This window comes from Plectropomus leopardus, chromosome 15 (assembly GCF_008729295.1).
Source record: "Plectropomus leopardus isolate mb chromosome 15, YSFRI_Pleo_2.0, whole genome shotgun sequence".
Lineage (NCBI taxonomy): Eukaryota > Metazoa > Chordata > Actinopteri > Perciformes > Serranidae > Plectropomus > Plectropomus leopardus.
This window is the reverse complement of record NC_056477.1, coordinates 2,979,616-3,002,173: the sequence shown is the minus strand read 5'-3', so window position 1 is coordinate 3,002,173 and position 22,558 is coordinate 2,979,616. Positions and strand designations below refer to the sequence as shown.

General features: G+C 39.9%; 1 protein-coding gene across 1 annotated transcript in view; it reads left to right on the top strand.

The window, feature by feature from the left end:
* The window catches only part of arfgef3 (ARFGEF family member 3), a 44,565-nt gene extending 26,111 nt beyond the window's left edge, over positions 1 to 18,454 (top strand). The window contains exons 10-27 of the mRNA XM_042502542.1: positions 383 to 562; positions 1,230 to 1,371; positions 2,053 to 2,175; positions 2,625 to 2,728; positions 3,629 to 3,773; positions 3,897 to 4,025; positions 4,490 to 4,666; positions 6,067 to 6,181; positions 6,426 to 6,528; positions 10,726 to 10,857; positions 11,658 to 11,788; positions 12,673 to 12,681; positions 13,270 to 13,488; positions 13,629 to 13,800; positions 14,533 to 14,634; positions 15,512 to 15,900; positions 16,418 to 16,901; positions 17,407 to 18,454. Of these exons, the coding sequence (XP_042358476.1) occupies positions 383 to 562; positions 1,230 to 1,371; positions 2,053 to 2,175; positions 2,625 to 2,728; positions 3,629 to 3,773; positions 3,897 to 4,025; positions 4,490 to 4,666; positions 6,067 to 6,181; positions 6,426 to 6,528; positions 10,726 to 10,857; positions 11,658 to 11,788; positions 12,673 to 12,681; positions 13,270 to 13,488; positions 13,629 to 13,800; positions 14,533 to 14,634; positions 15,512 to 15,900; positions 16,418 to 16,901; positions 17,407 to 17,598 (3,048 nt within the window). The 3' untranslated portion in view covers positions 17,599 to 18,454. The remainder of the gene's footprint in view (positions 1 to 382; positions 563 to 1,229; positions 1,372 to 2,052; positions 2,176 to 2,624; positions 2,729 to 3,628; positions 3,774 to 3,896; positions 4,026 to 4,489; positions 4,667 to 6,066; positions 6,182 to 6,425; positions 6,529 to 10,725; positions 10,858 to 11,657; positions 11,789 to 12,672; positions 12,682 to 13,269; positions 13,489 to 13,628; positions 13,801 to 14,532; positions 14,635 to 15,511; positions 15,901 to 16,417; positions 16,902 to 17,406) is intronic.
* Positions 18,455 to 22,558: the final 4,104 nt, after the last annotated feature.

Below are 22,558 nucleotides of genomic sequence, written 5' to 3'. Positions count from 1 at the left end.
CCCCCAAAAAAAGTTTTTTTAAAAAAAAATTAGTCTAGTAAAAAGTGTCCAGAAAACTGGTTTATAATTACTTCAATTTTGTATTTAAAATTATGTTTCAGAAAAACAAAATATTCATATATTTTTTTAAAACATTAACACTTTTATGGGGTAATTTTTCTTATTTATTTTTGTTTTTTACTCAATTTTGTTGTTGGTTTCAATAAATTTTTACTAATTTCTTGCTCCTTTTTGAATCATGTCTTGTTAAGTCGCTCATTGCCTTCTCACCATGTTTTTCAAAGAAATCAAATCAAATTACCCAGGTTTCAAAGGGTTAAAATATTAAAGAATATAGTTTAAGCTCACTGCACACACAGTTGAAGTTATTTTTTTCTCCCAGGCGGCATGTCACAAAGAGCGCCACGTATCCCAGAAGGCCGTTTCCTTCATCCATGATGTTCTGACGGAGGTGCTGACGAGCTGGGCGGAGCTTCCACACTTCCACTTTAACGAGGCGCTGTTCAGGCCCTTTGAACACATCATGCAGCTGGAGCTGTGTGACGAGGACGTGCAGGACCAGGTAAAGTCAAATCTCCAAATTTCAGCACTGTCTTTGAAACTACAATCTGATTTTTCAAAGCTCTACACAATGACCACAAAACCCATCATGCATCTCTGGCATTAGCAAACAATTCTTGCCAAAATCAGATTTTGCATTCACACAAACCATCATTTAAAAAAGCACACAAAGCACTGACTAAGCACATTTATTTCACTTGTGGCTTTTGCATTTTTGTGTGTGCGGCTCAACAGCAGTTTGCAGTCAGGTTTTTGTCATGTACATGTAGTAAACACACACAGACAGGAATCAAAATAGACATACCACACTGTCGACACACATAAGGAGAAAAAGTTAAAAAAATAAAAAATAAAAAAATTCTCAAAATTTTCTTGCTAATTTGGGAGGCCGTGTCTTGTTGAGTTCCTCATTGCCTCGTTCAAATTTTCTGAATGAAATAAAGCCAGTTTGCTCAGGTCTCAAAGGGTTAAATGCACTGACTTCAAGTATTAATGCTTCTAGAATCACTGTTACCATTTAAGCATTCAGAAAACAAAATCAAAATGCAGGAAATCTGTTCAAAGTGTCACATTTTGACATGACTGAATTGCATCAGTCAATAAATAAGCCGGTTCTCAGTGTTCTGCCACACAGCGTTGAAGATGTTTCTCTGCTTGTCTGCCTGCAGGTGATAACATCCATCGGCGAGCTGGTGGAGATGTGCTCTCCTCAGATCCTGTCAGGGTGGAGGCCTCTGTTCAGCGCTCTGCGCACCGTGCACAGCAGCAAGACCGACACCAAAGACTACCTGCTGGGAGAATACTCCATGGGTTCGTCTGTCAGGCTGTTTCAGACAATACACATATTTTATTACAAGTAAACACAGAGATGTGTCCTTTTTGTGTGCTTTTTTAAACCTTTAAAACATAGTTTGACATCAGTTTTCACAAGCTATTTGATATTTGATTCTTTCAAAAACATGAGGAAAAAAATAATTTCAAAAAAGAGAGAGAGAATTATTCGGAAATTATCAAAATCCTCCAGAAAAATGTTCAGAAAACTATATTTATAATCATCACCTATATGTTTTGTTGCAGGAAAAAAAATTAAACATTTTTAAAAAATATTTTCAGGTAATTTTCTTGTAATGTTTTACAGATTTCTTGCTTTTATGTGGACTGTGTGTTGTTAAGTTTTTGAAAGAACCAATTTCCTCAGTTTTCAAAGGGTTAAAGCAAGAAACAGCCCAAATATTTCACTGTGTTGAAAGAAATGAAAACCTCCAGGTATCATTTGTACTCATAAATACATGTGACTAAAATTTTTATCACGTCTTTCATTTTTTAAATTAATTTCTTCTTCATCTCTCCTTCTTTGCTTCTTTACTTCTTTCCTAACTCGTTTTTCTATCCTCTCCTCCATCTCCTATGCCTCAAACCTTCTTTCTTTCCGTCCTTAACTCTTTATTTACCCCCCTCTCTTGCATCTCTCCCTCTCCTTCTCTCCTTTAGGGAAGTCCCAGGCTCCAGTGTTTGATGTATTTGAGGCTTTCATCAACACCGACAACATCCAAGTTTTTGCCAATGCTGCCACAGACTACATCATGTGCCTCATGAAGTTCGTCAAAGGCTTAGGTTTGTCTCACTCGTACATGTTATTTTTTTCTGTTTGGGATTTTATTTCTCCTGGAATTAAGCAGTTAACTGTGAGTTTGATGTGCATGTGCAGCTTGTATCGTCACCTCTTTAATCCATGACAGGAGGGAAGGGGTTAATATGCATGTACATTCTCTCATTTTCTTCTTGCAAGCTTTGCTAAGGTTTCTGCAAAATTTGGATTTTAACATTTGATAGACCGGTGGCAAAATATTGCTGCAAAAAGCACAAATTAAACAGAAATGCATTTTCTTGTCAGCACTTGATCCATGTTGTGATTTTTTCTTTTACAAATGTCCACAATTTCCATCATAAAAAACTTCATCTACCATTAGGGTTGCCTCTTACTTGCTGCACAGCAACAGAAACATTTTAAACTGTTTTTTACCAAACAGTTATTCTCCGTGTGGCTGTCTGTCTGTGTGCAGGAGAGGTGGACTTTAAGGAGATTGGAGACTGTGTCCATGTGTCAGGTCACAGCTCCACTGACCTCTGCCTGCCTGCGCTCGACTATCTCCGCAAATGTTCGCAGGTAGGAACTTCTTGAGCTAATTATTTATTTTTTCCTGTTGCCCTCTTAAAACAATAGTTTTAGATTAACAGTTCTGGATAAGGAATCCGTTCTGCCTTTTTAAAGGTTCAGTATGTAAGATTCAGGAGGATTTAGAGGCAGTGAGGATTGTAGTTTACACCTGGATGGAATTCTTCTTCTCATTTTTATGACGAGCTGAATTATGTGCAGAAGTCTCTTTCTATCCAGAACAAACAGACAAGGTTAGGTTTGGCTTGTCAGAGACCTGTCGCACCTGCAAATCTGTGCTCACCTTTTTTCTTTGATAACTTTAGATACGGTTTTTTAGGAGGTTTTTATCAGAAGCTGCATTATCCGCAGAGGTCTCCTTCCCTCAAAAACAAACAGATCCAGTCATTTAAACCTGTGAAAACACTGAATAAAACATTTTCATGTCAAAAAATCTGTTTTTCTGACACTGCTCTTTGCAGAGGGCTGGCTAACTATGGTCACCGATACATAACGTGAGTGTCCCTATCTGGAGTCAGTGTTTGATTTGTCCTTTCTGGGCTACTGTAGAAACATGGCAATCTCAATACACGAGGACCTGCTCACTCTGTAGATCGACTCAGCTTTCCTAAGGGAACGAAAACACAAGGCTTTTTATTTTAGGGTGATTATACACTAAAGAAAACATACTTATTACATCATGTACCATTTTTGCCAAAATATCTCCCAAAATCCTGCACACTGAACCTTGATTATTAATTCACCAAGAAATCTCACAAATAACAAATTTCTTCTCAAGCGAGTCCCAATAAGTGACAAAATAACACAGTGTAGTGTACAACAGAGATTATTTGTCCAAATGTTGGTTGAGTAGCTACAGATAACAGACTTAATGAAGCGTTTGATTGACAGCTGCTGGCAAAGATCTACAAGATGCAGTCCAAGCCGGTGTTCTTGGGGGCGCGGCTCGCCAGCCTGCCAATGAGGTCGCAGGAACGCTCAATCAGCACTGAGGACGGGATGGACTGCGTCCTGCAGGAGTTTGATGATGACACAGGTAAAGTGTCCTCGTCAGTCCTTTTCTATCTGCTTACTTTCTGATCCTCTTATTTCCCCTCTAACGCTCCCGTCACTTTCCCTCTAACTCCAGCTGTGCGCTGCTGTGTTCTCCCTCCTGCAGGTCTGATCCAGGTGTGGATTTTGTTACTGGAGCAGCTCACGGCAGCGGTGTCAAACTGTCCTCGCCAACACCAACCTCCGACCCTGGAGCTGCTCTTCACTCTGCTCAGAGAGGTCACCACAGTGCCAGGTAACACACAGAGACACGTGTGGGTTTGACAGTGTCTCACAGTGTCCACATCAGTGGTGGAAGAAGAACTCAGATCCTTTACTTAAGTTAAAAATACTAATACCACCCTGTGAAAATACTCTGTTACAAGTACAGGTCCTGCATTGAAAAAGGTGCTTAAGTAAAAGTAAGTATAATCAGGAAAATGTCTTCAAAATTATGAAAAAATACACCCCAAAACATCTTACCCCCCAAAAAAACCCTCAAATTAGAAAATAAATAAATAAATGTTTTTTGTTTTTTTAAATATACTTGAATGTTCATCGAAATATTTGGTAATTGTAAGCCCAAAAAAACAATCCAAGCTGGCTTTTCTCAGTTTTTTCAAATTTGCTTTGCGGTTTAACTGTCTGTTGACACGGGTGTTGTCCAAACAAGCAAACCATCTTACCCTCCCAATCTGTGTCTGTGTCTTCTCCCTTCAGGTCCGGGTTTCGCAATCTTCTCCGTCATCCAGCTGCTGCTTCCTGTGATGTCACTGTGGCTGCAGCGTAGCCATGGCGACCACTCCTACTGGGATGTGGCAGCGGCAAACTTCAAACACGCCATCGGCCTGTGCTGCGAGCTGGTGGTGGAGCACGTCAACAGCTTCATACACTCAGGTGAGACACAGCTCTGCGTGTAAAGGGTTAATTCAGAGTGTTTGGGTGTTACAAAGAAGACGGCACAGATAGATAGATAGATAGATAGATAGATAGGTTGTAGAGATCTCCCGTGCTGACGGGATGCTTCTGAGTTTTCACAGACATGAACGTAAACTGTCAGTGCAACTTGAGTGGTTTGCAGTGGCATACAACTGAAAGGCTGTTATTCTAGTTTGTTACAAGCTGTTGTCTGTGTTTTCTTTTGTCTATTATGTTTCCACGGCTAACAGGTTTTTAATAATGAAGGTTGCCGGTGCCTCATTCACTCATGTGTTCAACCAATCACCGTTCACCCAAGTCTGAATCAGTCACTGTACGCTGACATCACTCATAGTTCCTTTTGTGCCGGCAGAGTATTTGCTCTGAAATAGGAGCTAAAAATTCATTCAAAACAGCATTTTAAGAGCTATGATTATCCCTACTTCATGTAGTGCAGACACAACAAAAATGACGGCTCCTAGAAATCTGAAAAAGTTCTTGAAAGGCCTACTGCTCCACAGGAACCTCAGCTACCTGCCCGTGTCGAGTGCCTTTTTCAGACAAGCACCAAATGTAGAGTCTGTAATGTTTACAGTGCAAAGCTTAGGTTTTAAAGGTCAAAAGCTCACTAATCAAATATTTTGAAAGTTTCAGTGAAAACCTTGAATAACTATGTGATATGATATACTTTATTGTCCATGCAGGGAAATTTTCACAGTCACAGTTAACTACATATAAACAAAATAGTCCAAGCTTTATCAGAACATGACAATAAATTCCACATGATCCAAATTGCACATGCAAAATATTAAACATACATTGCACATATTGCACGCGTCCTGTTGCAAAAAACAAACAAACATGGAACTGTTGCACAGTCTCTGCAGCTTTAATTTTAAAAGTTTAAAAGTGTGAGCGGTAGAAACAAACACGTTTTTAGTTTGCAGAGGGGAACTCTGTGTCGTGGATATGGATACAGAAACTGTCGGGTTGCAAACTTTGCTAGAATACATTTTAGTAGAATTTACATGAAACCTAACAAGAAATGAAATTAGAAGATGAAGAGAGGAAAGATCTGAAATATCTGATGGAATTTGAGCTTTAACATTCATTTGAACTGTAGAAAAAATGCATCTGTGATATAATAATGGAAACTGAAAGTGCACTGTCACAGATCTGATTAATTGTAATTGTTTGTGTCGTGTACAGTACGTGCTTGTGCACCGAAGTGAAGCAGAGCGTGATGAATGACCTGTTGTTCCACTGCCCTCCTCCTTAGTCTAATTAAATTGTAGCCATTTCCATCCCATGTTCTTACAGGCTCCGTCATGTGGTTGTGGTGTTTATGTTTGTGTGTTTTTTGCTTTTCTTTATTGCAGATATCGGTTACGAGTCTCTGATCAACCTGATGTTGAAGGATCTTTTCAAGCTCCTGGTGGCTTGTGTGTCTGAGCCTGCAGAGACCATTTCCAGAGTGGGCTGCTCCTGCATCAGGTGATGCCACAGAACTCATTTTGGGGTTTTTGTAGTCATTTGTACATCTGTGACTCAGATGGTCACAGATATGTTATGTATGTACGTTTCATACGTGAGAAAAATGCGTCATACGTCAGCCCTATATTTAAACAACAGTTTGGACAGTATGTTTGACTTTTCCAAACTTTTTGTTTGACACTGGTAGAGATATGTTCTCTGTCTGATCTCACAGCTGCTGTCCTGTTGTTGTCTGTCTCTGCAGGTATATTTTGGTCACAGTGGGTCCGGTGTTCACAGAGGAAATGTGGAGGTTGGCCTGCTGTGCTCTGCAGGACGCTTTCTCTGCCACATTAGAGCCTGTCAAGGTACACACACACACACACACACACGCACATAATCACACACACCTGACACTGCATGCAGATACCATGTGGTGTAATGAAATGACATACATGCTCCCATGTCACATCTCAGCCTTTCTACCAATGAAAACTATACAGTTAAGAAAATGAACAAATATCTAAACACACTCAACAGGCCGGTCCACTGTAGTAAACCACATAATCCATCCCCAATCTGAAACTGCTGGTTGGGACAGAAGTAATCTGAAAGCCTCTGCTGCTAATACTGTCAACATGCTGACACTCCACGTTAAGCTTGATAACCCCAGTTAACCTCACACACACACACACGCACGCACAAGCACACACACACGCACAAGCACACACACACAGACAGAGTCCTGCAGCTGTGAGCAACAACTGTTTGTTTCCTCCCTGTGCTCCATCATCTCTTCTCTCCGCTAAACTGATTAAAGAAAATGCTGCTTCAAAGCTCTCGTACCTTCTGCTGGTAATCCAGATCCTTTTGTGATGAGTGCAGCTGAAAGTTTGACCTTTCACCGAGCTTTTTTATGCTTGACTTTGAAGTGCATTACTGTTTTTCTACGAAACCCTTTTTTTAAATTTAAGAAAATATGCCCACTTTCCTAAATGTCCAAACATAAGCAGTAAAACTAATTTTAGCTTTAATAACACACAATCTGATACTATGTGAACAAAAAATAAGACAGATCTGACCAGGCATTTGATGCCAACTGGAAAACAACATTTTTTGTATTTGGAAGACAGACTGTATTACATATATCCAGCAAAATTAGCAATTATTTTTTGAAAAATTAGCAATGAAATAAATGTTTAAAAAAAGAAACAAAAAAAGGAAATGAACTGAAAAAAACCTAAAAAAAAAAATAAAAAAAAAAAAGAAAAGAAAAGAAAAGCATATCTGTAACACAATTTTGACTATATAATTATAAATAATATAATCATCAAGATATTTTTTGGACATTTTTCCCTTTTTAAAAATATGATTTTCTAATCATTTTCTGACAAGATATTGTCAGCTGATGAGTCAAAGATGTTTCAGGTGATCACTGATCTGCTGACTGGATGATTAAAACATTTCAGGCTGTGTTTGTTTATACGTAGAAAAGTTGTGAAGCTGCCATCGTACCTGATGAAGGCCGAAACGTCATTTTTTAAATTCAGTAAATATGTCAGCAGTAAGCAGGACAGTGTGCAGAGTTTCTCTTTGTCAATAAATTGCTCCTCCGTCATCCGTTCAGACGTGCAGAGACTCTCCTCAGCAATCAAAAAACATCAAATATAGATACTTTTTTGAGTTGTGTATCAAAAAAGTATCTAGTATACATACTAGTTAGTACATTCTACATACATTTCAGAATTAGCCAAAATTTACAGTTTAACATTTTTGGGGTTTGGTGTGTGTTTTAAGTTGAGCTGTAGTTTGGAGAACAGTTTCCCAGCCTGCTCAGGTTCATGAGGAAATTGGAGAGCGTCTTAATTTGTTAATGGTCGTACCTGCTGCGTTTTAGTCCTGCGGGAGATCACAGATTTAGAGAGAACAGCCTCAGCTGGAACCAGACCCCTGCTGTTCCACGTCAGCTGCACGGAGAACTACTCCTAACCTTGACTCTGTGTGTGTGTGTGTGTGTGGGCGCGCGCGCACGTGCGTGCGTGCGTGCGTGCGTGCGTGCGTGCGTGTGTTTAGTAAAGGTGACATCGCCAAGCATTTTATTGGTGGATGTTGTGTGTTCCTGCAGTTCTGTGGCAGCTGACTGACTGCAGATAAGCAGCTTTACAGATTAGAGCCACATCTCTGTGTTTGTGTGTGTGTGTGTGTGTGTGTGTGTTTCAGTGAGAGAGGAGATGATGATGATGATGATGATGATGATGATGATGATGATGATGATGATTTTACCACCATTGACATATTTTCAATCATTTAATCAGACTTTATTTGTACAGCACTTTTCATAAAAGAGAAAACTGTAACACAAAGTGCACACATACACACACTTACACTCAAGTACACAAGCACATGAGTAAAAAAGCACAACTTTCTAATTAATTAAAGCTCTAAAAATAAGAGTACTCATTAAAATGAGGAACGAACTAAGGAAGCACTACTAACACCAGAGGCAGGACAAAAACCAATGGATGAAAAATAAAAAGTAAAATAAAAAATTAATTAATCTGTGAAATACTCTAAGTAGTCGATAAAAGGTAAATAACAGGATAACAAACCAAATAGTAATTAATAAAAATTTTAAAAATAATTAAAATAAAATAAAATAGTTTTTCCATCTAGTAAAACAAAATGGGCTATAATGTAATAAAAAACAGTCAATAAATAAGTAAAGTTTAATTAAAAGCCAGACTAAAATATCCAGCAGATATGACTTTAGGACTGTAGCAGATTAAAATGAGTTGTGCTCATTTGCTGGGCTCTGTCTTTTGTGTGGTTTGCAAAGTTTTAAAAGAAAAAGGGATAATATGTAAGCTCTTTATTTTACTCTACTTTTACTTTCTTCTTAGTGAAGCCAGCTTTTTCTTTGTTCTGTTTTTTTGTTTTTTAATTAATTTACAACATTAAAAACAGGAACAGAAAACAGGCCAAAAGAAAACCTAGAAACCCAGATGGGCTTATAGAAATACTTCACGGGAGGCAATACAATAAATTACAATTTATACAAAAAAGTACAATACTTTGATAAAAGCAATAAACAATGTGGTCAACAATAAATGAGACAAGGATGTGGCGGAGACGAGCAACTGTGTCGTTCAGCTCGAGTGTTTATCCCTGACAAGAGTTTGTTGGGCTTAAAATTTCCCGTCTTATATTTAAAATCTATAGCTTAACATGCTTTGAGTCACATTGACAAACATGCAGTCATTTTGTTTACGTAACAGTTGTTGTGACAGTGTTGCGTGCTGGCATCGATGGCTTTGTTTCATGTGGTCCATCATATATATTTAGGCTTATGGCTCTTTATATAAGAGCTCCTCTCCTCCAGTGGCATGTCATATGTTTTTTTAATCTGTATTTACATATCAAACTGTAACTTAGAGTTGTTTGTCAGGCTGTTTTTCACGCTTTACATGTGTGTGGATACATCTCATCACATTTCTAATGGTAAAAATGGGATATATGGTAACTAATAAGTTATTTTTCCTACTGCTCATTGAGGATTTTTATAGACATATTCCTTTTGAGTTTAACTTCGAGTTTTAGAAACTTTCAGGGTCAGGACATCACATAAAGACAGTCACATGAGATTTGTTTGACTTATTTATTTAAATGAATGCATGATTCCTCACTGGGAAGAAGATAAAGTTAAATGGGTTTTTTTGAAGTATCAGATTTTTTTATAATCCGTTTGGAGGTCCCTCTACGTCAAGATAGGATTTTTGACAGTTTTTTTTTCTTTTTTATTTAATTAATTTAATTATTTTTATTATTAATATTAATATAATTTTTTATCATTATTCATTTTGCTTTGGGTGCCAGTGTCTCTAATCCTTGCGCTGCTGTATGTCCATTTTTTTATACTTAAGGAAAGTATTCGTATTGATAGTAACTGTTTTATTTCTTTTTGTCCAATCAAACATATGACATTTATTTATTTACTGTTTAATCTAGAATTCTCAGTGGCTCTGCATGAAGTAAAAAAAATTAAATTTGGATAAGTGAAAAATATTTGCTAAAATTCCCGGATGTAAATAAAATAAATCATCCATTTTTGTAGGATAGCCCTGAATGTAAAACTTACAGTATGCGGACATCAATCTTTAACATGTAGCTTATGCTTTCAGACACATCAACACGCAACCTTTGACTGCTGGGTTTATAGAAAAGCTGATTTCTGTTTATAATCACTGCATTCAGGTCACATCCAACATAATGTATGTGCTGTATTAAACTGTGTAATACTTTGAGTTAATCACGGTGGAAACCTACTTTTTTCATCGGCTTTCTCCACACGTAGTTTGGTGATAACTGCTGAGTCCATCACCATTTTACCAGACACTATTTCATATTAAAAAAATGGTATTATGAAAACAGGGGTTTGCATCATGCACACAGTTCTGGTGTACTGGAAGTCTCCCAGTAATCCAATTAAGACTTGTCCTCTGCTGAATAAAACATCAAACAGATGCAGAGGGAACTGCATGGTAACATCTCTCTGTGTCTCTCTGCAGAACCTTCTGGCGTGTTTTCATAGCGGATCAGACAGTTTTTCTGGAGACGCCTGCGAGGTGAAGGTGGCGGCTCCATCCCACTCTCCTTCAGCTGAGGCCGAGTACTGGAGGATCAAAGCGATGGCTCAGCAGGTCAGTAATGACTAAGGGACCGATTACGCGGCAACAGTTCTTGCATGAAATGTTAAATTTTTGTTGCAGTTTGGTCTTTTGTGTTTCGGAGGCCTGAAAACCCAAACTTTTGAAACCGAGTTCCAGAGCGTCTGTATCTTTTGAAAACAACACCCTTTCTGTCGCTGTGTAAACTGGCAGTGCGCGGATCGTGTGAGAAAAGAGTTGCACGGCAACACTTTGCGAATTACGTCTCAGACAAATAGCCATGCACAAGTTAGAGGACAACAATAACAACAACGACAGACTACCGAACTGTGTTAGTGCAGTTTGTGCAGCGGTGACCGCCGTGGCCAGAAGCATTATATTTTCAGGTTGTCTGTGCGTCCCATTCTTGTGAGCACTATAGCTTAAGAATGACCCGGGAGAATTTCTTCAGATTTGGCGCCAACATCCACTTTGACTCACTGATTAGATTTTGGTGGTCAAAGGTCAAGGTCACTGTGACCTTGCGTCTGTCTCATTCTCGTGAACACAATATCTCAAGAACACCTTGAGGGAATTTAGCACAAACGTCTATTTGGACTTAATGGTGAACTGATTAGAATTTGGTTGTCAAAGGTCAAACTCTGACTTGGGTCTGTCTCATTCTCAAAAATGCAATATCTCCAAAAGTCCTTGAGTGAGCTTCCTCCAATTATGGCACAAACGTCCACATCGTCTTTGCTGCTGGGGGAAAGATGTGTGTGAAGCATCCACATTTGCGGTAATTCTAGCTTCACAATTGAATGCATGACTGACGTGTCCTCTTTGTGTCCCAGGTTTTTATGTTGGACACACAGTGTTCTCCGAAGACGCCCAACAACAAGGAGGGCTTCGAGCACGCTCAGTCCTGCGTTCTCATCATCGAGCTGCCGACTGACCAGCAGTCCAACGGACACACGCAGAAGAGGTGAGCAACATGCAAACAAAACCACGCACAGACGCATCTTGACTTCATATGTGATGATAATTAACCAACAATATTTTCCAACTTCACACCCAAACTATAACGTTCCCCTGCATCTCTAACCTCAAAATGCATTCTACCCCAAAAATCTAACCAACAGGAATCATTATGATATTTTGTTACTGGGCTCTCGGTTTTTTTCTTTTGGTGAGGATTTTAAGATTAAAAGCAAACGCTGAACATCGGAAGTTTTGTGAGATACAAAAAAAAACATTATTCAAAAGTTCATCTGGCTTTCTTGAACTACCGTGTATAAATTTAGTACATGTTTAGAGACTAATCTGAGAGAATTAACAGATATAATGTAATCCAGTTTGTGCATATTGCTGTTTGCATATGCAAAGTCAAATTGTGTTTTAAAAACAAATTTTAAAATTTGCGCAACATTTTTATGTGCTCTATTTCACTTTTTGGATGCCTGTAAAGCCGAGATTTTAGCCGTTGTCCACAACATATAATGAAAGACTGCTTCTGTTGCCTTTTGTGTGTTTTTCCAACATGCAGCATGAAAGTGCATTTTGTCTTGCCTTTGTGATCCATCTCTGAAAATGTGTCCGGCTCGTTAGTTGACAGCTGTTTTGCACTTTTTAGATTAAGTATTGGATGGAGAATGAAGTATGTTATTTCCTCTGATAGTTTGTTTTCACTTGTGCATTTAATAAAAATAAAATTAAAAAAAGAATAAAAATGGACACGCAATTTTCTTTTTTTTTTTTTTTTTTTTTTTTAATTTAAAAACATGATCGGAGACAGAAATACAGCCAAATTAACTGAAAGCTAACCTTCACTAACTGTCTCTGCTTGTCTCTCTGCTGCTGTGGCTACAGGAAAATTGGGTAAGGCTGTTTTCTGTGACATTGTATTTGTCACTTTCAACAATGTGAATAATGTCCACACAAAGAATGGCTCTGCATGAGTCTGTATGGTCAAACTAACTTATCCACCTGTAGAGCTGCACAATGTGGAGAGAATATGCACTGTGTGATAAATGAGTCGGATATTGTTGCCATTAGTTAAATCCCGAAAATGAGGTCGGATTTTCTGTGTAATTAAATGAAAAGGGTTTAAGACAGATAATAGTAATTATGAAATTGTGTTTTCAACATCTCTATTATGCGTCTTTCATTTTGACAACACAGCACTTTGTTCATCCAAATATGATTGACATCGTGCAGCTCTTTCCGCATCGTGTACGTGCATATTGTGCATTGCTCACGTGCTGTGTGTCACGTGGAGCTTCCTGTCTGCAGTACGACATATGAGTCCTGCTGAAATGTGTTTGTAGGTCCCTGTTTGTCCTGTATTGTGTCTGTATGTAACACTTAAACACGTTTTTTTCTTACTTGAGAAAAGAGATTGTCCTCATTTGTATGAAAACTGAATCCGTGTGGTTTGACCAGTGTCCTGGTTTCTGATTCCTGCAGAATCCCGTTCCGGACCATCGTGGTGAGCCTGCTGTCCCACCAGGTCCTGCTCCAGAACCTCTACGACATCCTGCTGGAGGAATTCGTCAAGCAGCCCGAAGGAAATGAAAGAGTCACACCTGTGACCTCTGACCCCAGCCGCGCCACGGCAGGCTTCCTGCGCTACATCTCCATGACGAACTTAGCCATAATCCTGGATCTGCTGCTGGACTCTTACAGGTTACTGCAACAAAAAGTCAAACATCTCTGCAGATGACGGTGTCATATTGATCTTTAATCGTGCTGGTTGCAAAACTAAGAGAGTCAGATAATAATGTTGATTAATGCAGCGCTTAATTTCGTGATGGTTTCCTCTGCAGGACAGCGCGGGACTTTGACACTCGGCCGGGTCTGAAGTACCTGCTGATGAAGGTGTCAGGCGTTTGTGGAGCGGCTAATCTTTACCGTCAGTCTGCCATGAGCTTCAACCTGTACTTCCAGGCGCTGCTGTGTGCCACACTGAGCCAAGCTGAGAGCATGACGGCACAGCAGGTAGAAACCAATGTTTAAGTCCCACTTTTAGGATAGATTTGCGTGAAAGGGTCCAAGGTGAGTCGCTGGATGTGCCACTTTAAATCAGCATCTAAAGGATCTGATGATATTCTCAGATGTTGGTGGAGACCAAACCAGAGCTCAGCACAGATTGAACATTGGACTTAAATTCATCAGTTGTCCAGAGAGACATCTCCAAATAAACACCAAAGTTGCTCTGTCTCTGCTTAATGTGTAAACTATTTCTATTTAACTGAACATATTTACTTTGTACATCTATAATAGTCAGATATGTGCGTCATCTTCACCTTGAAAAATGATTTATGCAGCTTTATATTTTTTTTGTTTGCCTTTGTCAGTTTCTAACTCTGTTTTTGGTTCCAGAATTATTTTGTGTTTTCAGTTCTATTTTTGTGTTTTTGTTAGGTATAATGAAGTTCAGAACAGGTATTTTTATCCTTGTGGCAAATACATCACAAAAATAATACATTCAGATGTACTAATTCATTGATTTCACTGCATTTTTTGTAATCTAATAATCGGCACACCTTAGCAACCAGTTTCCATCCACCTACTAAAGACATCACATATTGGTATTAACATCTTAGCAACCACCTAGATGAAATGTGACAGCAATGTTGAAACAGTAGCTACCATTTGAAGATGCAAACACTACTGAGTTATATGCAACATAATTCACAGTTTCACATTTGGACCCGTTACTGTTCGTAGGTAAAGAGGATGCTGTATGAGGAAGAGGAGGGGAGCTCTGACTCTTCTCACCCTGGCTCGGCTTCCTCAGAGGACGAAGACATCTTTGAAGAAACAGCACAGGTGATGCACACTCACAATAATGAACTTATTTGTCTCACTAGTTGTGATAATAGAACAGTGATTGAACTTATTGTCAGTTAACAGTTTGAAACCTGGATGGACAACAGTTATTCTCGTGTTGCATTCAGATTTAAACCATTGAAATCTGAGTGAAAAGGTTTAATTCTCTTTGAAAACATAGGAAAAGGCAATGAGCAAATTGCAAGAAATTAGTAAAAGGTGACAAGAAGACAAAATGACAATTTGTTTAAAAAAAGAGAGAGAGTTAGGATTTTTTTTAAAAAAGGGGGGATGTCCAGAAACTATTTTCTAATAAATATTATTACTATATTTACAACATATCACATAATATATGTTTTTGTTTTTAATTTTTAGCACTTTTTTTCAGGTTATTTTCTTGTATTTGTTTGTATTTGTTTTTTACTTTCCTTGTCTGTAATTTTCTGGTAATTTTCTTGCAACTTCTTATTAATTTGTCATTAATTTTGGGGTCATTTCTTCATTTCTTGCTCATTTCCTCTCATTTTTCATGTTTTTGAAAGAAATCAGGTTGATTTGCTTAGGTTTCAAAGGGTTAAAGATACCTACAGCAGTTTTAGAAAAGAAAAATAAATCTTAACACGTGGAGGTCACACTGATTGACGACAGACACAAAAGAAAAGAAAAACAACCCAAACAAAAGATTTGGCTGGATTAGTCTTCCTGCTGCTCTCTTTTCTGCTCATAATTTCCTGGTTTGTTCCGGTTTATCGAGGGCAGCCCTCAGAGGGTTTTCTGAACTTTTCACCTCTCTAGTGTCACGAGGAAGATATATTACTTCTTTTATTGTGATATCAAAAATCAAATCATCCACTCTTCTCTGTGTTTCCTCTATCAGGTCAGTCCCCCTCGCGGCCGGGACAAACGTCACCACTGGCGAGCCCCAATCCCGTCTCTCAGCGTGCAGCCGCTGAGCAGCGCAGACTGGGCCTGGCTGGTCAAACGCCTCTACAAGCTGTGCATGGATCTGTGCAACAGCTACATCCAAATGCACCGCGACCTGGAGAGCACGCTGGAGGAGACAGCGCTGCTGAGAGCAGGGGGACCAGGAGGTGGAGGAGATCACGTTTTCTTCCTGCCTCTTTTTCATTCGGAGACTTCTACGCCGACATCAGCAGGCGGGCTGTCGGCGAGAGGGACGCCTTCAGAGGAAGGCGGGTACAGGTGTCAGGCTGCAGACAGCGCAGCATCACCGGGAGACACACCCACACCCAGCCCGGGATTCAGGTCTGACTTTATAAAACATGGAAATGAAAAATTGGAAAATTTAACACGTGTCTCCACATGCTTTGATTGAGGGCCACTTTTGCAAAATGACAGGAGACCAGGGGCCCGTTGCAGTAGCCCCGTACATGTTTCTAGAATTTTAGGACATTTCAAGGATTGTAGAACTTTACTAGGATTTTGGACATTTCTAGGATTTTAGGATGTTTGGGTTTAAGGACATTTCTGGGATTTTAAGACATCATAGCTAGGGCCTCTGTCAAGGGCCTCTGTCAAGGGGGTTTGTGTGATTCTCCACTGGCACTCTTTTTGATGAACAAGCGCTAATCTGATGCTGTTTAATGCACTCTGGCACCTTACGGATACCAAAAGTACAAAAACAATTTCCAGTGTGAATCACTTTTTATTGTGAATAAGAAAATGGTTTGGAGACAACCTGGCACCCTATCAGGGGCCAGATGTGGCCCATGAGTCGTAAGTTGAGTATCACTGAACTACTGTATTTGCCCTCTCTTCACAGCTGCACAGGCAGTCTGCCGCACCACTTCCGGACCGGAGGCGAGAGGAGGGATTCGAGCATCACAGCGAGCTCTGTAGGAGGAGGTCCTGGCAGTGCTGGACAGGGACGTAGAAAGGAATGGTGGGAAAGCGCCGGGAACAAACTGTACACTATTGCCACAGATAAAACCATCAGCAAGCTGATGATGGAGTACAAGCGCAGGAAACAGCAGCAGCAGCAGCCGCAGCAGAGTCACGTCAACCTGTTCATGAAGGAGCAGGGTCGTGCGGCTGCGGGAGGAGGAGGTGTCGAGGAGAGGAGGGGCCCCGTGGAGTCACAGAGGCCTCCACAGAGGCCCCAACATCTGGTGGACCAGCAGGTTCCCTCCTTGAGGCACTCGGTCAGTGCGGGGCCGGAGGTTTTGAGGCAGGAGAAGAGACCGCGGTCAGGATCCACCATCAGCTCCCACAGCATCTCTCTGAGGGACTCGGAGGCTCAGATCCAGGTACAGTGAGCTGGGAATTAGATTGTTTGGTCTTGTTAGTCGTTTGGTTGTCTGGTTTGGTTGAAATGATCCATTAATTTACCAGGTTAGATGTGAAAATAAACAGTTTTCCCTGCAGTCTCTCTGCTATTTCTCTGCTGTTGTGGACGCGACACAGGCCGGTGATGTCTGGCTGTTTACGGTCTTGTAACGTTGTCTTCACCAGTCGCAGTCAGCTCAGCTGCCTGGTGCACCACACTGAACTCTGGTGGCACGTGATGCACACTGCATGCAAAACATCCTCACTGCAGCCTCTCCAGTATGAAGTTAATAGAAAGATGAGGGTCTGTATTTTTGACGGTATTTAAAATCAAACCGCAGAGATTTCTAAATATCCTTATAAACAGACCATTTTTCTGGCCGAGGTTGGGACCAGTTTGCCACAACAATACATGTAAGACAAATGTCTGTTTGTGTTTCCAGCTGTGAAAATGCTAAAATTGAAACTGTTTTCCTCCACTTGCAGGCGTGGACCAACATGGTCCTGACTCTCCTCAATCAGGTCCTCCTCCTGCCAGATTCCTCGTTCCTGGCGCTCCAGCCGGCGCTCTACCCCTGCCTCAGCCAGCTGTCCTGCCACGTGACTGATGCCCGGGTCCGCCAGGCGCTGCGTGAGTGGCTGGGCCGTGTTGGAAGACTCTATGACATCATTGTGTGACACTGGAAGAAATGCAAAAGCGCTGGACGAAGAGCGCAGTCTGTCTGTCAGCGAAGGACATAAACAGGTGAAAGGTGGATTAACTTTGGTTGATGCTGTCGTGGGACGGCGCCGCTGTGCTATAGATTGATGAAAGGTTTGATTGGCTGATGATGCAATGCAAAGGCAGACTGTGACATCATAATGTCACATACTGTTGAATTGTCGCAACTGGGCGATGAAAAAACTGATGTCATCTCGTGGATTTGTGGCACTAAAATGGTGACTTTTAAAGATCTGTATGTGACATTCAGATCATTAAATTAGCAGCAGACCACTAATCGTTATGTGCAGGTAGTTGAGTATCGGCGTCCTGACCAGAGAATGAAGGCATCTGAGCTTCTCTGTTCATTATTGTGGTCGACGGTCCGGCCCCCGGTGCATGTTAGTGCATGTGAGTCCCACTGGCTAGCTAACCGCCGCCGCTCTGCACTGCGCTCGTATGGCAGTTACCGTTGATATTGGGACGACATCTTCATGAAAGCAAAGTGCTCGCCTTCCGGTTCCCCCGTGTTTATGGAGTTAGCACTGTTTGCTGCTATCCACTGGCTACACCACCTCCATGTTGAGAAGTGTGTGCAGACAATCCCGCCACAGACTGAATCATAGATATGCTCTGAATGTCACATGCAGCTCCTTTAAAAATGGAGGATTTGATTGGCTGATAAAGGATGCGTCAAGAATACTGATGTAGTTGGTTTGAAGGACTCTTTGTGTAAAATCGAAGTGAATTTGAAAAATGAATGTGCCCGCTCTGCCTCTTGTTCTTTAGTTGTTGTTCATCCTTCCCACACACACACACACACACACACACACACACACAAACACTGTGTCGATTTTAAATATGATTTGCTTATCATTTCTTGCTGATTTGCAGAAATGCTCATAGTTTTGTCACAACATCCTTCCACAAAGGTGACAAATGATTACATAGAATTATTGCCTCACCTCAATGTGGATGCAGATATAAATGTGCACATACATATATGCCATCAATTATGATTATTGTAGTTCACTTGAACACTTTTTCTTTGACTGCATCAACACTTTTTAAAGGGACTCTGTCGAGATTTCTCAAAAACAAACAGCTGTATTTACATTCAGAGCATTGAACTGGTGGTCACTTCAATTGCAAAAAACAAGAGTTTGTCTGATGTTTCAGATGCTCAACATCTGCATGCTTTCTGCCTTCCATACACTAAACATTTGCATTACTGCCGTCTGCACACAAGAGAATTATTAATTCATTAAATATTGCATCACACTTGTGCATGTGTGCATACATGCAAGTGCTAGTAGAGCATGAGATTCAAACAGAACGGAGACAAACAACACGTGGTCAGAAACTCTACAGGGTGTCTATAAACTTTATTTTATTTCTTTATTTTCTTTTTTACAAACTGGCGCCATTATGTCTCCTGGTTATGAGAGTGATGGTGACCTTTGGGTGACCTACCAATTTTTGTTGCTTTTTCTTGGATGCATGCTGTTTACAGTTTGCTCGCTATATTTTCATTAAGTCCCAACCTCACCTGTGCACACACACATTTTGCAATTGATTGTACTGTATATACGTGTCTGCTGCTGCCATGCATTTGCTTTATCAAGCTTTAAATACCATGCGGTCTCATTCTCTTATCCACCTTCTGCTGAATACTCTCACTCTTAAACCTTCTGGATTGAGTGTTTTACTAAAAAGGAGCCATCAAGTATTTATTTTAACCAAAAACTGTGTGTGTAATTTAATGTTGAATGGTTATGATATACAACACTTTATTTTTTGCTGTTTATGTGTATATATGTTATTCATTATTTAAATAACTGATGTGTCATATTGGAATTTTCAGAATTGTTTTTAGAGTTGTTTTTTTTATATTTTACCAGTTATTGCAGTACATACTCATACTCAATGACATGGGCAAGGCACTGTGTTACTGTCAGGTTAGGGGTTAGATTTCCAAAGAGGCTGCTGGTGCTGAATCTGCTTTAGATTAGTTAGATTTTTAAACCAGAGCAGTTTGAGCTGCTTAAACATAAAGAAATGCATCACATGTTCACAACATCATCATCCATTTCCCATCCTCAGTATCTAAATATCCACCTCTTTTGTAAGCCAGTGACCAAATACAGTTGTTGCATCTTTGATTGCTCTTTTTTGGTCAACTGATTTGTCTTTTTGTCTGTGAAATGTCAGAAAAGCGTTAAATATCCCGTCCAAATTACCAAACTAATGGTTGGATTTATTTGAGGGTCCAGTGTGTAGGGTTTAGGGGGATATATTGGCAGAGATGAATTACAATAGTAAAATAAAGGTGATAAACAAGAATTTATATTTATATATTATTTTTATTTTTTTATTAATTTTTTTAATTATAAGCAGGATCAAGGCAATAAAAGATATGTTAAAATTTTAAAAATAAATTAAAAGACAAATAATAAAGAGACATCACTTAAAAGCAAGTCTATAAAAATGGGTTTTAAGAGGTGATTTAAAAGAAGTCACTTTAAGATAAAGCTCTGGTGACAATAGCAAAATCATCAGTAAGTTTTCCATTTGTCCTTTTGTATGTTAGTCAATCGATGACTCTGCAGATATCTGCAGTCTTTAGGTTGTTGACTTTTGTCTCTCAAAATAATAATGCAACAACTTTCCCCTGAGTCCCTCTGATGTTATCAAGTATGTTTAGATCAGACAATACAAGTGCGGTATGATTACACCCAAAAATCAGACAGTTAAAAAAAAAAAACACAAGACATGACACAGCACAACACTCAAGCTGAGTCTGTACTGACCTCCATTCATGCCTGTGAGCATTTTAGGACAGATTATGAATGAATGAAAGAAGAGCGTGTTGAAGTGATGCTAGCTTCAGCAGCTCAGCCCATATTGAGGGCAGGCGTGCACTGCAGGTCGGGGAGGGAGGGGCATCATCTGAAGCTCCTAAGAAGATTGGCTTTACTTTATTTTTTTTTGTTTTACCCAGTTTGTCAACTTCTCTTTGTTCCTTTAATTTGCACTCACTGCTTTCTCGCTTCCTCCGCCACTCACTAAGTTCGTCTTTGTTGGCTGGATATGGAGCTCCAAACAGTCAAATATCACCAAAGCAGTTGTGCCATTACACAACAGCTAGAAAGTTGTCGGCCAGTTAAGGCCAGAATGCCAACAAAGTGTGTCTTTGGATGATGAATTTTGACAGACGTGCACTGTACGTACTGTAGTATCTTTGAAATCAGCCAGAGATTTCTGAAGAGATCTTTCAAAGCCAAAGTTTCAATTTACATTTCACCTCTGTCTTTGTTACAGAAGCCTTCAAATATTAATTTGGGCAATGTGACAACCACATGACTGAATAAGATAAAATTAGGCAACTGCCAAACAAGCAGTTGTTTCAAGTACATCTGTATTTGAGGCAAAATTCTATTTAAGAAAGTAAAATAATGAAAGTGTTGACCCCAGTCACGGTAAGGAGATATGCCAAATACTGTACATACCAGAATTGTTTTACTCTGCATATTAAATGATATATTAATTGGAATACAAGATTGTTTACCCATCTGCAGCCATTGTTTATACGGACCAGTCCATCTTACGTCACCCATCTGCGGGAGCACTTGTTGGTTTGATACAGCGCAGTGTATTCTGGTAGTTGTAGGTTTTCTACCTGTTGAGCAAAAGTAAATGCCGCAGTCGTTTTTCTGTTTTCTCCGGACATGTAGCACCAATTTCAAAAGTATTTTGACTGTCTTCTGCATGCATGGCCTAGTTTTATGTCAGGACCCCTTTTATATTGGTGAGATATTTCTTGAAAAATGAGTGTTACTCTGTAAGCATCTACCACATAAGTGTGTTTTTCTATTGAGCCAGCATGTGCAGTTGCAAAAGCAAAACATGGAACTGTTACAAATTGTACTTTTATTTCCTTTTTTCCTCTGAACCTATAGAGTTGCTGCCGCACTGAAGAGGATGACTGAATTTAAAAAAAAAAAAAAAAAGGGATGAAGACTCTTGCCCCAATTCCCACAAATCTTTAATTCACTTTTGCGCCCAGAAAGTAATGATTTCCGACGGTCCAGTAAATGACAAACAGTATTAGTACGTCTCGCCGCTCTGTCCTGTCCTGTCTCTGTTGTCCCTCAGCCCCTCCCAGTGTCCCTGACCCGTCCCCATTTGTGCGTGTTCCCTGCTGTTTGAAAGCGAGCAGCGAGTGGACAGATGTTGTCGACCGTTAGTGTGATCAGCAGCAGTGAAGGGAAGGATTTACTTGGTGTTAAGTCCATGCCAGCGTTTCCATCAAAAAGCAGTCGACTAATGTGTCGATGTCATGCAATGACAGTTTGTTGATTTCGCCTGTTTTTTATTCACTCACTCACTCTGATGATTGTCCTGCGTTCAGTCTCTCTGATATTGTTTCTGTTTCCATGTCTTTTATGTTAAAGATGTAGACTGTCTTGCCTACATTTCTGAGTTTTACGACTAAGGTGCAATAGCAGAGCGATTAAGACGAGATTGAATCATGAATGTAGAACTTGTGGCACGCTGATGATCATCTCAGGCACAAACTTCATCTGCACTCTAAGCAGATTTGTTGCACTTGGGTATACTTCAGCACTGAAGAGATGCTCCAAATCCGTCCATTATCGCGTGTTCCATCACCACAAAGATTTTATGACAAAGTCTTGGCTAGATTTTAAGCTCTTATTGCTTTTCTGATTTGCCAGTGTAAAAGCTCCTTCTTCTGTTGTGTGCTGGGACGCTGTAATCACATTTCTACCAATAATTCACTGTAAAATCATCCATAGTTTAGTGTCTTATTGTGCAGTTGAGGGATTATTGGTACTCTGAGCAGATTGAATAGTGTGACCCAGTATACTTGCTTTGCTGACAGCTCAGACAGATTGCAAGTTTATCTTTAAAAGACGA